The following is a 20,530-nucleotide window of genomic DNA, read 5'->3' on the forward strand; positions in this document are numbered from 1 at the left end:
AAGGGACCGATACAGCAGTTGTAAATGGTTTGCATGTGAAATGAGCAACAGCTCTGTGTGAGGTGCTCTGGTGCTAACGAATGGCTGTGAGTTTTCTATCATGTCACATTTCATTTTTATCTCCCTTATTCTTCAATAATAGCCTCTGAGCAAAGACACTATTATATAGTGACAGGATCACAAAGCAGTCCGCACTGCGATGCGCCGCATACACTGTTATTAGAGTAAAATGATCAGGCACCTAGTTTGGGCTTCAAGGAAAAATGTCTAACATGTAAATCAGCTTGATCTGACCTTGTGCCCGTCTGTGTGCACTCTATTAGCCCTCACAGCGCTGGACACAATATTAATGAGGTGCTTTTCTGCAAATCAGCACACTCAGTTCCAGACAGCATAGATGAATAAACATTAAAGGGATAGTTCACCCACAAATTCTGTCATCATTTACTCACCCTCAAGTTGTTCCAAACCTGTCCGAGCTTCTTTCTTCTGTTTAATACAAAAGAAGATATTTTGAAGAATGTTGGTAACCAGACAGTTGACTGTAGCCATTGGAAGTCAATGAAAATAGTTCCGTCAACTGTCTGGTTACCAACATTTAAAAACTTGAGGGTGAGTAGATGATGACAACATTTTCCTTTTTGGGTGAACTATTCCTTTAAGAGTTCAGTGAGGTGAAAAAAATTATATTTGCATTTGCTACCTAAATTATAAATCTCACCAGAAAACAAGGACGGCTTTGCATAGAGACAGGCCAGTGCATTTGAATGTCATTGTTTTTCTATTTGACTGTATGTGAATTTCACAAGAGCATGTTGCGTTCACCAAGCGTGTCATAGGTGAAATGCATGGCAGACTTCTGAGATGGAGTTCATTTGGAGCCTTCACATGCCAGTCAGAATTTCACTCTGAACTGCTCTGAGACCCCTATAACAAATGAAAGTATCTGCAAGACACTGACAGTAACTATAAGTGAGAGAAACATGTTTGTTGTATTGACACTGTGTATATATCTACACAAGCTGCTTGAATCTGCCATTTGAGATTTGTGAACTTTCATTTTGCACAAGGCCCTTGAAGTGCTGAAAGTGCTTGAATTTAGTTTTAGAAATGTAAATACCGGAATATCTGAAATATCTTTTGTCGAAAAGTGCTTAAAAGTGCTTTCAATTAACTAAGGCTATGTGTGTACACAACCGTTCAAATGTTTAGGTATTGTTTAAAAGAAATATCTTAAATACAGTAAAAACAGCAAGGTTGTGAAATATTATGACAATCTCAAATGCTTTCTATTTGAACATATTTTAAAATACAATTTATTCCTGTGATTTCAGCAGTCATTCCCCAAGTCTTCTGTGTCACATGATCTTTCAGAAATCATCAAGAAACATTTCTTAGCACATTTATTCGGTTGTGCTGCATAATCACTTTTGATTCATTTAATGCATCATTGCCAAATAAAAGTATAATATTTTTTCATTTAGAAATTTAAAAAAAAAAAAAAAAAGTGTACTAACCCCAAACATTTTGAATGCTTGTGCAGACGCTTAGCATGCCCAACATGATCAAATTGTGTTCTTATATTCAGATTATTATATATATATTTTTTTTCAATTAACTGGTTTAACAAGTTCGAGTTTTGGGCTGTCAGTCTTTTCATCATGGCTTCTGTTGAAAGAGTTAGTTGCTACTCTTCAATAAGACTTAGCATACTTTTATTTCATAGTACAGTTGATGATGATATTTTGTGCTTTACCAGTTAAACATACGGTTTATTGTGTTAAGCCCTCTAAAACTGGTCCTGAATTTTTATTTGGTTATGATGTTTGTATGAACTATGGGTCAGACTGCTGATGCTGCATGGTGACTAGACACCGCCATTAAGGTAAACAATGACTCACAGACTAGTAGTCAACTCCTTTTCTGGACTGTCACATTCGACTATTTATAATGAGTAGTCATGCAAACCCTTGGTCACCGGCACACTTGGCTCACTAAGTGTATTTTAGAGAAGTGAGTTCTGAAGTTAAGTTAATAATCCACTTTTATAAGTTGAAATTTATCATATTGGCACTTTTGAAAGGAATCTGTCCTAAAATGTGGGACAATTTTTGCTGATTTTGCCCCTCAAGGGTTCCTGCAATGCCGGCTACAGTCCATTAGGGGGAAGTAGCTCATCACACTGTGCAAATGTGGTGGTAACTTTGCACATATAGCCTATCTTCAACACCGAGTGGCCAATGGGCCTTTATTCTGATTATGTACTTGCACTCTAACACACCGACCTCCTCTTCTCATGTTGCTGAACAGCCTGTCCCATGTGCATGGGAGTTTTATGATTCGGTTGTGTTTTAAGGCCAAAGCTGTGCAACGAAAAACAGTATCACACTTCACTTATGCAGGAGAGCAAAATAATAATAATAATACTGTAATAATAATACTGTCATTTGATGTCCTCCCATGAGTCCCACTCCAGTTCAGTGTTCTGACATGGCTTTGAGCATGGTGCAAAGTTTAAGAACGAATTCTCATCACTACCTGCTAGAGTGTCGTACCTTAAACAAGAGCAACTTGTTCACTGTAAAATAAATAAATTATTATCATTATAATTATCAAATTATTATTAATAAATTATATCATTATTGTATAATTAGTAACAGTTGCCTATTTGCAATAGCATAGACAGAGTAAAATGCTGATATTTAAACCGATACTGTAGAAACATAACTGTAGTACCAAATAATACACATTTTGTACTTGAGAGGGTTATTGTTGGCAAAACAATTAAAAAAATACCCTCAGCATTAAAAAAACAGCAAAATTTGGAAATATGTTGTGTGTTTTTAAAGAGGGTTTGCTTCATCTCTGTTAAAATGCAGATCTTGATCTTTAAGAGTCAAAGGGAGCAAACAAAGCAAACTGCGTGAAAAGGAGTCAGAATCGATCCGTTCTGTTTTTGCTGTGAGTCAAAGGGCAGAAGATGGCATTCTAATGAAGAGCCGAGCACACCCACACCAAAAACATTCACGTACACACATCACACTGACTCATGCTGAATAAAAATGCCCCGCTCGATACACAACTTTCCGTCCAGCTTTGTGCCCTGCCAGTCGGAGGCAGTATGTTTTCGTCTGCGGGACATGGTCTCCTCTCTTAATTCCCTTTAGCGAACCCTTAATTGTATGAGGAATAGTACAAACTCAAACTTAAAAAAATGCCCCAATTTAATGGGTTATTAACTGATTCCTAGCCTAGCCTGGCAGAGCGCACATCATTACTTACACATTATATTCATTTAGCCTTCGCATAACAGCTGGTAATGAGCTTACTAATGTCCTTGTGCAGTTTAATGAGATTTTTAATGATTGTGATGGAACTTGGTGGGGAGTGTTACTGTAGAAACCGAGTAGTGGAAATTGGACGAAAATGTGTCGTCTTTGTGTGATGTCCTGTCCCGAGATTCTTTATATGAACAGGAAGTGAAGGTCTTCACAATTCGCAAACATACAAAGATATATAATTCTGTTTTGTAGGAGGCTGCTGGAGTCGTCCATGATGTCTCTTTCCAGATATGACGTCTCTGGATCACGAGACCATCCCATCTACCCTGACCCGGCCAGGTGATTCACTGTGTGTGTGTGTGTGTGTGTGTGTGTTGTGTAAACTGCTTTTCGTGGTCATGCCGGTTGGCCGGTGAGATCTGGGTAATGAGCAATTGTGCCGGACAGTGTGACATTTCAGACCTGCCAGCACCCCAATGTCCCCCTAATTCAAACATGCACACACTGAGCCTGTCAGCATCCTCTGACTCTGTGAGCGAGGCTCATAATAAAGTGAATTCATGGCTAGTGAGTCATTGTTGAGCTCTGGGGAATCAGCTGTGGTCTGGGATCAAGACAGATTGTTAGCACGGACTCCCACTGGCAGGTTTGCACAAACACATGGGCTGAAGCACACCTCTAACCTGTGAATTACCACAACAGACTCATTTCCCCCAGAGCAGAATGTACCTGGTGTTAGAAGGATAGTCTGACTCCAAAACATTCAAAACCACAAGTAATTGGTGCTATATGACACTGTTGTTTCCCGGATCTCTCTCTGTCTCCCTGTATATTGGTCTAAAAGACATGCTGATAAACAGTGTGTGTGCGCGTTGGTGTGTTTAGGCTCTTTCAGACAGACTGCGACTGTTTTGGCTGATTCTCAGTTCTTTAGGATCTCTATAAAAATCTGCCATGTTTTTGTGATTGTGTGTGTGTGTTTGTTAGGGAGAATATTCAGTTTTGTTTGCTTCATAATTACAGTAGTCTTTGTGACTGGCGAAGATGTTAACATTTTCTGTTACCCTGGTGTTTATTGGGAGTTTAGCTCTGTTTGTCTTAGTACAGTTCATCTGTTCCAAGCTGGTGGCAGATTTCCTTGCTCAACTAGTCCAAGACAGAACGAAACTCCAGATGCTCTTCCTGCACAAAAGATTATGTTTTAAGGGCTTCATTTAGCAAGTCGTCCTGACAAAATGTTAACTAATGTCTCTACAGCTGAATTAAATGCAGAATAGATGCAGATTTCTTATCAGCAATTCAAAAGATGTTTAAAAACATTTGATTGGTTTGTCGCTACTGATGTCTTATGAAAGTAATTTAAATGCCTCTGATTGACCATTACATGATTGTATACAACAGACAGTCTGTGATTGGTTTTGAACCACTGCAGAAAACCCCATGTTGAAATTTGAAACCTTTGGCAAAATGTTCATTAAACGCATACACACACAAAAAAACAAAACAATATTAAGTTACAGATAAAGTTCATAAGTTTAAGATGCTGAAGTATCGGTATCTGTATTGGTAGATTATTCAAAATAATTAGATACTGATAACAAATATCTGTGCCAATATTGCTATCTCCTAATGCAAGTATTTATTTGATTAATATATATATCAGTATAAAAATGGGAGGATGACTTGTTTGATATGTTATCTATCTAGTGAATATCTAACATCATTGTGGTTTCTATCTGTGTTGTGTGTGTGTGTGTAGGTTGTCCCCTGCAGCGTATTATGCACAACGTATGATCCAGTATTTGTCTCGGCGTGACAGCATTCGACAGCGCTCTCTCCGTTCCCCCAGCAGACCCCGACCCCTGTCCTCTAATTCCAACAGCCTCTCGCCTGGCCCCGCCCCCAGTGTGGAGAACAATGAAGTTGATTTTGAGGAGTTTGAGTAAGTAAACAGTCACACAGACACACAAAGCCTGTGCCAAGTAATTGTTCCTCAGTTGTTACCTGCTCTCATCCGCTCATAAAAATCTCTAAGTATTTATTTTCCTGTATTGTTGCTAGGCAACACAAAAAATACACGGGGCAGGCTCTGAATGCCAGAATGTTAGCACTTGTGCTTTTCAACTGACTTATTAAGCTTGCCAACAATTTGTGAGTTAGGTTGCCTGTGGCGTCTCTTCTTATAGCGTTTGGCATTAGCATTGGCCTTGGCTTGAAATGCACTTTACTACATCCCATCGGAATCAGTCAATGTACTGCTGTGAGCTTACTGCTCTTTTCCTCAACTGCCGGACAACTGTGAAATTATATTTTTAGTTTAGAAGTCAGAAGAATTTTTCTTCTCACCCATTATGGTTTCAGTTCAAGTCAAATTATATGTATTGTGCTTTTCAAAATAGATATTGTTTCAAAGCAGATATACTAAGAATTGTGCCTTCCAAACCACCCAGTGATCAAGCCAAAGGTGACAATGACAAGGAACAATGTTTAAGTAGATGAGGATCAAACCTTGTGAGTCAAGCTGGGGAAGCCCCCCTCATCTGACTGCCATATATTTAAACATATGCACTACTGTCCAAATGTTTGGGGTCAGTAAGATTTTTATTTTTTTCATGTTTATGGAAGTATCTTTTTTCTCTTAAGAAGGCTGCATTTATTTGGTCAAAAGTATAGATAAAACAGCAATATTGTGAAAAATGATTGCAATTTCAGTTTGAATATAAAAAAACAACACCATTGTGTAATAATGCAATGCAATGATGGCAAACTATTTCTTTTGATCAATTTAATGCTTCCTTGCCGAGTAAAAGTATTGATTTCTTTCCCAAAAATAGTCTTACTGCCCCCAAATTTTCGAACTGTAATGTATACACAAAGCGTACATAAATTATAATTTTAACGTATGTTATCCAGTCACATAGTATTAATGATGACATTGATTAATTTGTTAAATATAATGAAGTTCTAATGAAATAGGAGTCCAAGGGATATGTAAGTAGGTGGGATCCAGGCTGTGCATGACAGACGCCCGTTATGGCTAACACTGGATACGACTCTGCAAAGGCAGATTGGGCACAAATATGGGGGTTGTTTTTGGATTGTTTTTTGGAATATTTTGTGAATAATCCATTGTTTTTTCCACAAGCAAATAATGAAATGACATGTCCCTTTCAATCTCATTACCAGCCATTTAAAAACCTGAGCATTACGCTTTTAATCAAGGGGCTCAGCTATGAAGTACAGACTTATATTTTTAATATGAAAATGCTCTTTTAATTTGTTTGCAAAATGCATTTTTGGTAGCAGCCAGCTAGTCTGTGCTCAGGGCTCTAGTCATCTGTCCTTTTATGGAACCATTAATGCTCCAAAAATGTCTCTCTTTCCCTCTTCCCAATCCACTAGTGGAATATCAGTGCTTCTCTCCAGTCCAAACCACGCAGCTTTTCTCTCCCTCTCTTTCTCTCTTTTTTCTACTTTTTTTGGCACGGATTAGATGCCCTCCTCTGAGCTGATGAATAATTCCACCCGCTGGCTGGAGAGTTCAGCGTTCAGCGCTGCAGTCTGGGACCACAGATCCATATTAATCAGAATATTTATGAAACCCATCAGTCTTTCAGTTAGCCTTCATATTAATATTTATTTTTGCCATATATACTTTCAGTTCTTTATCAATCATTCCCACTCTTACCTTTTAAACAAACTGATGTTCTCATTTAGCTAAAAAATTATTGCAAAGATGCTTAAAGGGTTAGTTAAATGGAATAGTTAAGAATGAAATTTCTGTCATTAATTACTCACCCTCATGCCGTTCCAAACCCGTAAGACCTTCATTCATTTTCGGAACATAAATTAAGATATTTTTGATGAAATCCGAGAGGTTTCTGACCCCACATAGGCAGCAACGTCATTGCAACTTTCAAGGCTCAGAAAGGTAGTAAAGACATCGTTAAAGACACAGTGGTTCAACCTTAATGTTATGAAGTGACATTAAGAATACTTTTTGTGCGCAAAACCCCCCTAAAATAACAATGTTATTTTATAAATACGCACAAAAAGTATTCTTGTCGCTTCATAACATTAAAGTAACACTATGTAGTTTTTCGTTCCGTCTCTTCCCATGGCAAAGGGATTTTTAATTAAATGCAATACATTTTATCTTATGTATTAACCCCCTGGGGTCGGCTATCGTGCCGGCGCGATTGTCTCGCTTTTTTTCTTATCAGTGCAAAAGAGACTCAAAATACTCGGTTGATTTTGATCTTACATATAAGTGTGATACATCATTAGATCCTGTTAAGTTTCTATTTTTTTTGTGGATACTCGCAATAAAAGTGTTGTGCTTTTCACCAAATAAAGAAAAACAAACATGATGCGAGTTCTGCGTTCTCTCTGTCAGTGAAGTCCATTCTGAAACGCGTCCTAAGATTAACTGTAACTCCGCGATTACTTGTCACACAGGCACGAGAGATTTTTCTTTATGAAGCTTGAATTCTCTTCTTTTAAATGAAGTAATTTATATAAAAAACAAATATTCTCAGTTTATGCAATCTGTATGAAAAGAGAGTGCTGTCAGTATTTTTTTCCCCAGCTCATTACACTTCATTACGCGTTAATGTGACACGCCCACGGAGGACGCGCGCTATTCAAACGCAAATGTCGAGGCAAGCCATGACAATGCCCACATCAGCCGTTCCACCGCGGCGGTAAAATGTGTGGTGTATTTGCTGCCTTTTACCGCTAAGAGGCGCTACAATCATAGACTCTGAAAAGTGTTCGTTTATTCCGGTTTATTCTCTCTAATGCGTAATCTGCGGCCGCACCGCGCCTGATTCAGAGCGATTGAAAGCTGGTAGCAGATGAATTCAACAAGTGAAACGTAGTTAAAATAATTCATAATCACACTACTGAAATTAGGCTACTGAAATGTAATTGAATAAATAATGAAAACATTTCAACATAAAACATTGCAATAAAAACATTTAGGCTACATCAATGAGGCTTTACAACTTTAACAGCGTACAGACGGTAGCTCAGAGATCAACGCAACAACACGAGCTTCGAGGAGCTTCAATCGACCCGAGATCGAATCTCAACGCAGCATACATGTTGTTAACTGATGTTGGCCTACAGCGTTTATATTTTACCACCTTGATGCTTAAATAGGTAACTGTTTATAACTGTTTACTTATTTAAAGTCAAGAGTTTTGTTTAATTATCATTACAACATAAATTTGCTACATTCCTGTAGAACCGCAGCCGCTGCACAAACGACAAAAACTGATGAAGGAAGATTGTCAGCGATTGCATCAGAAAATGAAAATGAAGAAGCTCGTCTTTAGTCTGCTAAATTATTGTGTAATGTAAAAGAACACTAAAATTACTTAAGTTTGAAACCAAGTTCGAACATTTCAAGGTTTAAATTTTTTAATTTAAAACAGGGTTGCATCGGGTTTAGAGTTTATTTCTTTTGCGATGCAAAATAAGAAACACTAGGCTAATCTTATCCTTGCGACATTTTAAATTTGTATTGCCAAAGAAATTACAGCTAAATTAAACAATTAAAACAGTACAAAACGAAAATTGTCCAAAGAAACATAATTAAATTAAAAACATGCGTTTCTCTTTGCCTCTCTCGCGCTGGATCTCTTTTTAACAAGTTTATTTAGTCTCCCTCGCTGCGCGCGCGGGTCTCTCTCTCGAAATTAAACATTTCATGGTAAAAACACATCATACAGCTGATAATACTGTATATGTCGCTGCGTGTCAGCCATACAAATCACGAAAAAATTATTTAACCTTTAATTGTTGCTTCAAAGACACAGCATGCCTTGTTGAATTCACCTTACAATAACTTCAATTGAAATTTTGTGTAAAAAAAACCTTTAAATAGGCTACAATAAATAAACTAGAATATTTATAATTTAATAAGATATGGGGTCTACATTTGGACACAGATTTATCCTTACAATAATTTTGCCTGCTCATCAGGCTGGCTATCCGACACTCTCCATATGAAAGAGGAACATTAACACCTTTGTCCAGCAACTGTCCCTCCAACCCCCCCACAGGCTATCGGAGTCTGAGGCTGACTGTAACACAAAGAGAAGTCGCAATTCACACTTAAATCGCTATTCTAGACAGTGTTGATAATGAAGGAATTAAATGATTTAAGTTACATGTAGCCTAGTGATATTTCTGTCATAAAAGTTTATTACTAAATATTTCATTATTTCAATAATTGATGAAATAAAACTGGTTTGGGCCAGCTTTTTCCAAGCAAAACTAAATATAATCTGAAAAAACGCTTGTTAATTTGTTGTCATGAACAAAATGTTCAATTCAATATTAAAGTCTACAGGGATCTTTGGATCCTTACAACCAGGCATGCAATTTGTGAATTAAGTTTTTATTTTATTTTGTATTATTCAAATAAATATCGAAACACGGTGCTTCGTGGTAATGCTGCTAAATTAAATAACATTTATAGAATAATTATGAACTTAAATGAAACAATATCGCAACATTTCGACAAATACATTATTTAATCTGTTTTTACATTTTAATTCAGGGCGATTTAGCCTACATTTAATTAGAGCGAGATTTTCACCCTTGTCTTGTCATTTTCTCATTGGGAAGCGCTTACATTACATGTTTGAGTAGATCCTCTGTACCTCTCGTTTGGATTAGCCTACATAATCAGATAACATTTATTAGCCTAAATATTTAGACATTTAAAGGCTTTAGACATAGCCGATTTCTTATCGTGACTGAGCTGAAGTGGCTTTCGGTTCATTTTTGTGACGCGCAGTTCCCGGAGACAGAGACGACAGATATACTGTTTTTGTCGTTAGCCTAATATGAATACAAGTTTACAGTTTTGAACGATGTAAGCTACTCTACTCTTATCTGTATGACCAAAAAATTACGGAGTCGCCTATTAAGTTATTTTAGCTGTAATAATGAGAAAAATAAATTAATCTAAATGAACGCGCCGCCGCGTTTGTCGAACACTAACTCACCATGCCAGAATAAAACCCGACTTTAGAAAAATGCATAGGGCCACTCGGCGTGGTGTGCCAAAACACTTAATTATAAACTTCAATATTTCATTCAAAATAATCTCAACACGCTTTGTGAAATTTTGAAAAGCCGTGCATGCATTAGGGCCACTGGAACTAATGAACAACTGAAACGCTGGTTTTGATTTTATTGTTTGTCGTTTAAACGTGCCTGTTGCATATCTCTACTTTATATATTTGATATTGGTGAAGTAGCCTATAGCATTGATTAGCTGTGGGGGAGGGGTGTGGGGATTAAAATAATTCAGCAGAAGCAGGGATGTTTAGACCAGAAGGAAATCCCAGTCCCCCCTGGCAAATCACACTTTACTTAAAACCATGTTTTTAAAAACTCTAGGTTGTAGGGAACAGACCTCTCTGCCATGCGCGCGCATGGTTTGGAGCACAATATCTGTCTCGCATGCACGCTCGCTCTAGATAGATTACGGGATATTTTAACTAATTTGCGGTATAACTAGTCGATCACGAGTGGCTCAACAGGTAGATCTATAGATAAACTATATCTTTTAGGAATTTGACCAACCGGGTTGACACTTCAGCGTGAGAAATCGGGGGTGTGGCGTGAGAGCATGAGATTTGGGTCAATTGCGTGAGTCTCACGCTCAATGCGTGAGAGTTGGCAGCCCTGAAAAAAATATATATATATAAAGTATATATATATATATATATACACTCACCGGCCACTTTATTAGGTACCCCATGCTAGTAACGGGTTGGACCCCCTTTTGCCTTCAGAACTGCCTCAATTCTTCGTGGCATAGATTCAACAAGGTGCTGGAAGCATTCCTCAGGGAGTTTGGTCCATATTGACATGATGGCATCACACAGTTGCCGCAGATTTGTCGGCTGCACATCCATGATGCGAATCTCCCGTTCCACCACATCCCAAAGATGCTCTATTGGGTTGAGATCTGGTGACTGTGGAGGCCATTTTAGTACAGTGAACTCATTGTCATGTTCAAGAAACCAATTTGAAATGATTAGAGCTTTGTGACATGGTGGAAGTAGCCATCAGAGGATGGGTACATGGTGGCCATAAAGGGATGGACATGGTCAGAAACAATGCTCAGGTAGGCCGTGGCATTTAAACGATGCCCAATTGGCACTAAGGGGCCTAAAGTGTGCCAGGAAAACATCCCCCACACCATTACACCACCACCACCAGCCTGCACAGTGGTAACAAGGCATGATGGTTCCATGTTCTCATTCTGTTTACGCCAAATTCTGACTCTAACATCTGAATGTCTCAACAGAAATCGAGACTCATCAGACCAGGCAACATTTTTCCAGTCTTCAACTGTTCAATTTTGGTGAGCTCTTGCAAATTGTAGCCTCTTTTTCCTATTTGTAGTGGAGATGAGTGGTACCCGGTGGAGTCTTCTGCTGTTGTAGCCCATCCGCCTCAAGGTTGTGCGTGTTGTGGCTTCACAAATGCTTTGCTGAATACCTCGGTTGTAACGAGTGGTTATTTCAGTCACTGTTGCCCTTCTATCAGCTCGAACCAGTCTGGCCATTCTCCTCTGACCTCTGGCATCAACAAGGCATTTCCGCCCACAGAACTGCCGCTCACTGGATGTTTTTTCTTTTTCGGACCATTCTCTGTAAACCCTAGAGATGGTTGTGCGTGAAAATCCCAGTAGATTAGCAGTTTCTGAAATACTCAGACCAGCCCTTCTGGCACCAACAATCATGCCACGTTCAAAGTCACTCAAATCACCTTTCTTCCCCATACTGATGCTCGGTTTGAACTGCAGGAGATTGTCTTGACCATGTCTACATGCCTAAATGCACTGAGTTGCCGCCATGTGATTGGCTGCTTAGAAATTAAGTGTTAACGAGCAGTTGGACAGGTGTACCTAATAAAGTGGCCGGTGAGTGTATATAGGCTATATATAATTTATTTTTTACAGAACTGCTTTTGAAATTACGATAGCCTATTATTATACAGATGCAAAGTCGTTCTGTTGGATACTATTTTGTTCCTTAGTGTAAAATGGAAATGCATGATAATTGTTTTTTATAAATATAAGCAAAAAAACTGTATGGTGTAACAGAGTTTTAGAGCTAGACAAATCTAAATAAATATAAAACTTACAACAGACCATGTTTGTGCAGGATTTGAACCCGTGTCATCTTGATGATGAACCGTAAATTCTACCGCTCGGCTATGAATTTTCTCACTGAGAAATACCCAAACGTCTGTTTCTCACATGAGCGAGAAAACGTTTTGTCTTCAGCCTGTGAGTGTAGGCCTATACTTTAGCCTTTTACAGTTTTAAAAGATTATATCTTATCTGTATGACCAACAATTACAGAGTAGGCTATAAATGTTTGTTGTAGGCTTATTTGGAAATTGCCATAACTTGTAGTATTTCATCCTTAGGCTACAGACATTAGCCCCACTTACGTTTTGCTAAATGTCCCTTTGCGCCACCTGGCGGTCATTTCGCGAACGACTTTGAAATGCGACTGGTTTATTTTTTGCCCGGTGGATGGCTAAAAATGGTATGTGGATGGCTAAAAGGTGTGACTAAAAATGTGCTTTTGGCTTTCATTTATATTTTGATTGTTTGTACATATATATATATATATATATATATATATATATATATATATATATATATATATATATATGTGTGTGTGTGTGTGTATAAATATTTTTTTATATTTATACCACGGCCTGTTTAAATACTCGATTCTGATTGGCTGGAAGGTGTGCTGTAAAACCGTTTAATGCACAGGTAGTTCCAGTCAGTTTGATTACAGTTCGAAATTAATCCGCTACTATAAACATTGGTAACCATAGTAACAGAGTTACACTTGCAAAAGAGTGAGAGAGAGAGACACATATGAAAACGTTAGGTAGGCTCAGAGCCATAGAGAGAAAGAGTTGCGACGCTCTTTGATCGCTCGCGATGGCTGTCACGTGGTTCATGTAAACCCCAATAGTTCCAAAACATACGCGGGCTGTCATGTTCTTCTATGGGACAGACAGCAGCGATTGCATTATTGACCGGTAAATATAAAATAAAACACACACCCAAGTACTTTTTCAGCTGTTACTGCATTATTGCATTTTGTTAATGTCAGTTATGCATTTGGAGAGGCAGGGTTACAACGAAATAGCCTACTACTGTATATTACTTAGATACGTTTTAGGCTTTTTTTTTTTTGAGGGAAAAGACAGAGCTAGATAAGATCGAAGACGACAAAGATGAGGTCAATACGAAAAAGACAACTAAATGGGCAGTTAACACTTTCAGTGACTTGTTGCGCCAAAGACAGAACAATTGTGATTTCGAGACCTTGTTACTCTGCGTCTCTTTTAAATGAGACATTGCGGGAGTTTTATGCCTCTGTTCAGTCTACCGCTGCGCGAATACAGTGTTGCAAGTTTGATGCGTCTCAGAGCAGGTATAAACCGTCACATTACAAAATACAACATCATAAGCGATAGAGACTTCAAGTCAAGCAATGCCGTCTTTAAATCAGTTTTAAAGCGCTACAGGAAAAATGGAAAAGACACCAGCGTTCATCATCCGCGTAAGAAAAGTTTGGTTTGACATACAGCTAATTCATTTAAATAAATGACATGATTAGTTCAAATAAAGCTTGCCTTGTCACTGTCAGTGTTGCCTATCATTCATAAATAATTTTAATAAATCCATGAATCATTAAAGGGCATATTGCAGGTTAGAGGACCCAACGAGTCAATGTATAGAAAAATAATGTAGGAACTAGATTTTCTTTAAAATATTCTTATAAATACGCTACAGAAGCTTCTGGAGTCGTTTTTGTGAGAAAATTTTACTTCCGCGTCTGAAAATGGGTGTGGCGGGCGTGACGTAACGGGCGGGAGAGCGGTCGATTCAAACAACAGGAAAACAATGGATCGCAATGACATTTCGGACGCTGAGGAAATACTTACTCGTATGACGGACTACAGCCATACAATTATGAGCCTGCTATGCTGCCAAGAGAGTAGGGACAGGCCAGGATTAATGTTAGACAGAACGGTCAGAGACACATTGAGTTGTGGTGTGAGGAGAACCAGTGGAAAACAGGACAGGTGTCTTGGTGAGAGACGTGCTTATAGATACACGTTCGCTAACCATACACTGTGCTCACAATATTGTACAGATTATTACCATCGTATATCAGGCCAGCAGACATTAGTATGTTTAGGGTAGATGTATACTATTAAATGTATAAAAACTATACTTGAGTATATTTCTATTGTAAGTTACTAAAAACATACTCAAGTACATTTTTAAAACATATTTTTCATCTGGGTTATAACATAAACAGAAAATTAAAGATTTGAATATTTAATCAACCTAGTAATTTTGTTTTTCAATTACAAGTTGCCTCTATTTAGGGCATGACTACCTATATCACACTATTTGATGCCATTGGTACAGTATACGACGATCAATATTCTTGCTTCGGCATCCCATGTTAAACTCCATCATATCGCCGGGATGATAATCCTCCGATCTGAAGTGAACGCAACACACGATCTGAAGTGAACGCTACACACGACCGCGTTTCTGGAAGCCGATGCGGAAGAGAAATCCCGTCTCTTCACCTGCACAAACCGCACCAGGCACGAAAGATATACAGCACCGTCCTTTTTCTTGTTATGGAAACCTGTACACTCGATGTCCTGACAGGCCGGAGTTTTTGCAACCTCCACAAACACAATAATTTACCATGACGATGATAGATTGAAATACAAAAACTACCGAAAACACACTGACTCACGGCCGCTCTCACTGAACACCAGCCTACTCTGCACTGAGGCGAGGCTGAGGCTCCCTAGCGTGACGTAAAATGACGCGATGTTGAAAAAAAAGCCGTTTTTACGAGCAGTCCAAGAAACGCTTTATCTCACTTTATCTACTAAATTAGTGCCCTTATGTCGTTTTAAAACATTTTAAATCCTGCATTACCTTTTCATATGGTATTTTCATACAAGGTTATATATTAATTTAGATTTTTTTTTTACCTGCAATATGCTCTTTAAGTTAGCTATAGGCCTATGCTTAAGCAATGAGGGGACTGTAGACTTTAAAGAAGAGATGCTCATAGGTAACTCGCGCACACATCTCTCTCTCTCTCTCTCTCTTTCTTCTCTTTCAGTTCTCTGTCTCTCTCTTTTAATAATGAATTTAAATAAATGTGATAATTCATTCAAATAAAAGCAATCCGATGGCTCTACTTTATTTAAAGCGGACGGAGTGCTAGAACTAACGAGCCGTAACTTAAGAAAATAACCGTCATTTTTACACGTCTGTTAAAAAATTACATTGTAAACATCAGTTACAGCTTTAACTTCTTATTAACTTGGCAAATAACCGAGGTATAAGCGGGATAATCCACGGCTAGCCATGCATTAAAGGATTTTAATGCACGACGTAGAGGCAACCACCCTCCGCTTTGCGTCGGGTGGTTCTTCGCCTCTACGTCGTGCATTAAAATCCTTTAATGCATGGCTAGCCGTGGATTATCCCTTACATATATTGTCCTTGCATTCTTTCTTGTGTGACACCACTGAATGAAAGGCTCATTAGTATGCAGTCTGCTCAGGTGAGAACTGCCTAATTATTCATGAGGGGGTTGGGCCGTTCCACCCATCCGCATATTGCCTTTGCAAACAAAAAAATGTTTTTCACAATTTAAAACAAACTATTGTTTTATGTGAATGATTAGACAGAATGATTTTCAGATCAATTTGAAGCAAAAACTCTAGGCGACAACATCCACTAGTCAAAAGTCTTGTGGACAGATATTTAGTATGTTATTTGTGGCCTTATATTAGAAACTTTATTTTAAAAAAATTTCAATAACCACGCATAAACAATATTCTCTCAAAAATACAAACATGTACATACATGTTGCTCACATATTATGGTAGCCCTGTGTGTGCTATATAGAGTGTAATTTCACCTGTGCCATTAATATGTTTATAAGCAACTGAAAAAAGCACAAATGTCAGAGCATGCCAAAACATCTCAAGGACCCCGAAAACACCTCAGACCCCAGAGGGTTAACTCATTTCATCTGACTCCATAAAATGAAAAAGTTTTTCAATGATATCTGTACATCATTAAATATACGTTAATGTTTGATTATTCCTTTTAACTCCAATGAAAATAAAGTCAAAGTCTGTTAGAATAATCAAATACAACCATTTATTATGTCAGGTAAATGTATTATTACAATTTCATAATCAATTGAAAGATAATCAATGCAAACCATCAAATGTTCTAGAACAAAGAGGAAAATCTTTTACCCGACATTATGAAATACATGTATGCTGAGTCTCGGCGACTCAGCATCCACGGGCTCAGCGCCGCCGCTCCCACCACGCGCATCACGCGCTGTGCGTAGGGCACCAAGTGCTGAGGGGGCACCAAAAATAGCCTTACGAAAAACCAATCATCAAACTTCTTGTTATAATCAGATTCAGCGCTTTCTTCCTCTTCATTCCGCAGCGGCGCCGAGCAGAGACAGAGAGCACGTCAGAAACACAGGACAGGGTGTGTGTGTGTTCATGTGTGTGTTCATCTGAGCCTCATTGGTCTGTCACTGCTCGTCAATGTCAGAATATTTGAGATGACCAATCAAAGTAGGCGGGCTTTATGTTCACAGACGCTGAGCGCGAATTTTAACAGTGCAACTCGACGCTTCAGTGTACGGTCAAGTGCGAGATAAGATGTAAGTAGCTAAACTTAACTTTATTTGACAGTTTTTTTAGGTCATAAATGTTAAACGAATGACAAAAAATAATTAGGCAAACTAATATACACTCACCGGCCACTTTATTAGGTACACCTGTCCAACTGCTCGTTAACACTTAATTTCTAAGCAGCCAATCACATGGCGGCAACTCAGTGCATTTAGGCATGTAGACATGGTCAAGACAATCTCCTGCAGTTCAAACCGAGCATCAGTATGGGGAAGAAAGTTGATTTGAGTGACTTTGAACGTGGCATGATTGTTGGTGCCAGAAGGGCTGGTCTGAGTATTTCAGAAACTGCTAATCTACTGGGATTTTCACGCACAACCATCTCTAGGGTTTACAGAGAATGGTCCGAAAAAGAAAAAACATCCAGTGAGCGGCAGTTCTGTGGGCGGAAATGCCTTGTTGATGCCAGAGGTCAGAGGAGAATGGCCAGACTGGTTCGAGCTGATAGAAGGGCAACAGTGACTGAAATAACCACTTGTTACAACCGAGGTATGCAGCAAAGCATTTGTGAAGCCACAACACGCACAACCTTGAGGCGGATGGGCTACAACAGCAGAAGACTCCACCGGGTACCACTCATCTCCACTACAAATAGGAAAAAGAGGCTACAATTTGCAAGAGCTCACCAAAATTGAACAGTTGAAGACTGGAAAAATGTTGCCTGGTCTGATGAGTCTCGATTTCTGTTGAGACATTCAGATGTTAGAGTCAGAATTTGGCGTAAACAGAATGAGAACATGGATCCATCATGCCTTGTTACCACTGTGCAGGCTGGTGGTGGTGGTGTAATGGTGTGGGGGATGTTTTCCTGGCACACTTTAGGCCCCTTAGTGCCAATTGGGCATCGTTTAAATGCCACGGCCTACCTGAGCATTGTTTCTGACCATGTCCATCCCTTTATGGCCACCATGTACCCATCCTCTGATGGCTACTTCCACCATGTCACAAAGCTCTAATCATTTCAAATTGGTTTCTTGAACATGACAATGAGTTCACTGTACTAAAATGGCCTCCACAGTCACCAGATCTCAACCCAATAGAGCAGGGGTTCCCAAACTTTTCAGCCCACGACCCCCAAAATAAAGGTGCGAGTGACTCGCGACCCCTACTATCCTCGGAGGTGGTTAAAGTATACAAACATTGCGTGAAACTGTGCACACGCACTAATAGGCATACTTACAACACAGAAGAACACAACAGTCAAAACAAACATTATATTATTTTATATTATACTACAGGGCTGTTACATGCTTGATTCTGATTGGTTGAGAAGGTTATAAGGTGTGCAATTATTTTCAGGGAAACGCACGGCTAAAGTAGTTTTGACCGCATTAGTTCCATATCACTGCGCGTAGTAATAACTGTAACAACGGAAAATAGGATACAATTCATAACAAGAAAAAACATGCAGCCCCATGCGCTTGATCTGCAATTTGTAATGTCTAACTTCACAATAAATGGACACATGCAGTTTAATTTTAATAAAAATTAAACTGCACGGGTTTTCGTTATTATTCTATAACAAATAAATAATTATTGATAGGCCTACTTGTTAAAAGGGCTTTGTGTTTCATTTAGCCTATTAGCTCGAGTGTGCACTATTTTTCTAATAATTCAACGGCCTGTCGTCAATTATTCCTTACTTAAATATTAACATCTCCTAATGAGATGGATGCGCACAATATCGTTGCGCACAACGGCGCACACGCACAAATAGGCCTATCTAAACACGAGCATGTTTACAACAAAAAAATGAACACAACAATCAAACAACTCTAATATTGTTTTATAGTAATTTACTCATTACTTTCATTTAAATATTAGCCTAACATCTCCTAATGAGATGGATGGGCACATGCCGTTGCGCACAAAAGCGCACACGCACAAATAGGCCTATCTAAACACGAGCATGTTTACAACAAAAAAGAACACAACAATCAAACTATAATACTGTTTTATAGTAATTTACTCATTACTTTCATTTAAATATTAGCCTACCATCTCCTAATGAGATGGATGGGCACAATGCTTGGAGCACAGCAAGTCCATTCTTGGTTTAATTTTGGAGACCGCCACTCGGAGTTCGTCCTCCACATTCAGTCGCGATCTGTGTTTATTTTTAATGTACGTGAGTGCCGAGAAAGTCTTTTCGCACAAGTAGGTAGTGCCAAAAGGCATCAGTACATCCATAGCGGCCTTGGATAGCTGTGGGTATTCCTTCTCGACAGAAATCCAGAACTCAGCCAGCGTCTTGGAATTAAACGCTGTCTTTAAGGTTCGGTCGCTTGACAGTTCGACCAATGCGTCCTCCAGGTTGGATGTCAGATGATTAGCCCTTGTTACAGTGAACGGTGATCTTACCCAGTCATATTGTTCTGGAGCTGTTTCCTTTGGGAAATACTTGTTGAAGTGTTCCAGTAGGGATTGAAGGTGAGTAGTGATAGACTTCATCACTATGTTAACACTCAGTTCATTTTCCTCAATGAATTCGTCCAGCTCAGAAAACATGTCAATCCTACCCATTTCAACTCGCTCAGTCCAGCGCTCAAGTTTTCTCGTGAATGCGTAGATTTTATCATTCAGTGACATGATGCTTGTGTTTTCACCTTGCAATGACATATTAAGGCCATTCAGTTTTTCAAATATGCAAGACAGATACGCTAGCCTTGTTAACCAGTCAGGATCAGTGAGGTGGTCAGCGAGCTGGGACGCATGCTCCATCAGAAATAAGCGCACTTCGTCCCGCAGCTCAAACAGGCGGCTGAGCACATTCCCTCGCGAAAGCCACCTGACTTCTGTGTGGAACAGCAAGCACTCATGCTCCGATCCCAGTTCGTGACAGAGAGTGGCAAACAGCCTGATATTGAGTGGACGCGCTTTTATGTAGTTGACAATTTTTATCGCGGTTTCAAGAACACGTTTAAGTTCTGGGTCAAGTGTTTTGCTCGCAAGAGCTTCTCTGTGTATAATGCAATGCGTGAAATTTATGAGGCGCCACTTGCAAGACTCTTGCTTTAAGACCTTTCTTTTTCCCCAGCATCGCTCCAGCACCATCTGTACACACACCGATGCACTCACCCCAAGACAGTCCCTCTTCTTTTAGTTTGTTGTCAACTTTTGTGAAAATGTCCTCGCCTGTGCACGTTCCCTCAAGCGCGGTGCAAAACAGAATGTCCTCGTTAAGTTTTCCGTCAAAACTGTATCTGACGAATACAAGCAGCTGGGGAGAGTTTGATACATCTGTGGATTCATCTAATTGTAAAGCATATTTCCCTTTCTTCACTCTGTCCACCAGCTGACACTTTATGTCCTGGGCCATGTCGGAGATGCGCCGGGCAATAGTCCCGTTAGACAGAGGCACTGCTTCTAGCTCACGGGCCAGTTTATCCCCATGCATAGCCCGACTTATTGCTATAGCA

General features: G+C 39.2%; 1 protein-coding gene across 2 annotated transcripts in view; it reads left to right on the forward strand.

Annotated features, from left to right (window-relative positions):
* ambra1a (autophagy/beclin-1 regulator 1a) overlaps positions 1–20,530 on the forward strand; it is a 147,682-nt gene that overhangs the window by 17,814 nt on the left and 109,338 nt on the right. Inside the window, exons 8-9 of one of the 2 annotated variants that reach the window (XM_056243792.1) lie at positions 3,534–3,620; positions 5,041–5,223. In XM_056243792.1, the coding sequence (XP_056099767.1) occupies positions 3,534–3,620; positions 5,041–5,223 (270 nt within the window). The remainder of the gene's footprint in view (positions 1–3,533; positions 3,621–5,040; positions 5,224–20,530) is intronic. The other variant, XM_056243794.1, reaches the window with a different exon arrangement.

Source organism: Rhinichthys klamathensis, unplaced genomic scaffold (assembly GCF_029890125.1).
Source record: "Rhinichthys klamathensis goyatoka isolate OS25496 unplaced genomic scaffold, OSU_Roscu_1.1 h1tg000846l_1, whole genome shotgun sequence".
NCBI lineage: Eukaryota > Metazoa > Chordata > Actinopteri > Cypriniformes > Leuciscidae > Rhinichthys > Rhinichthys klamathensis.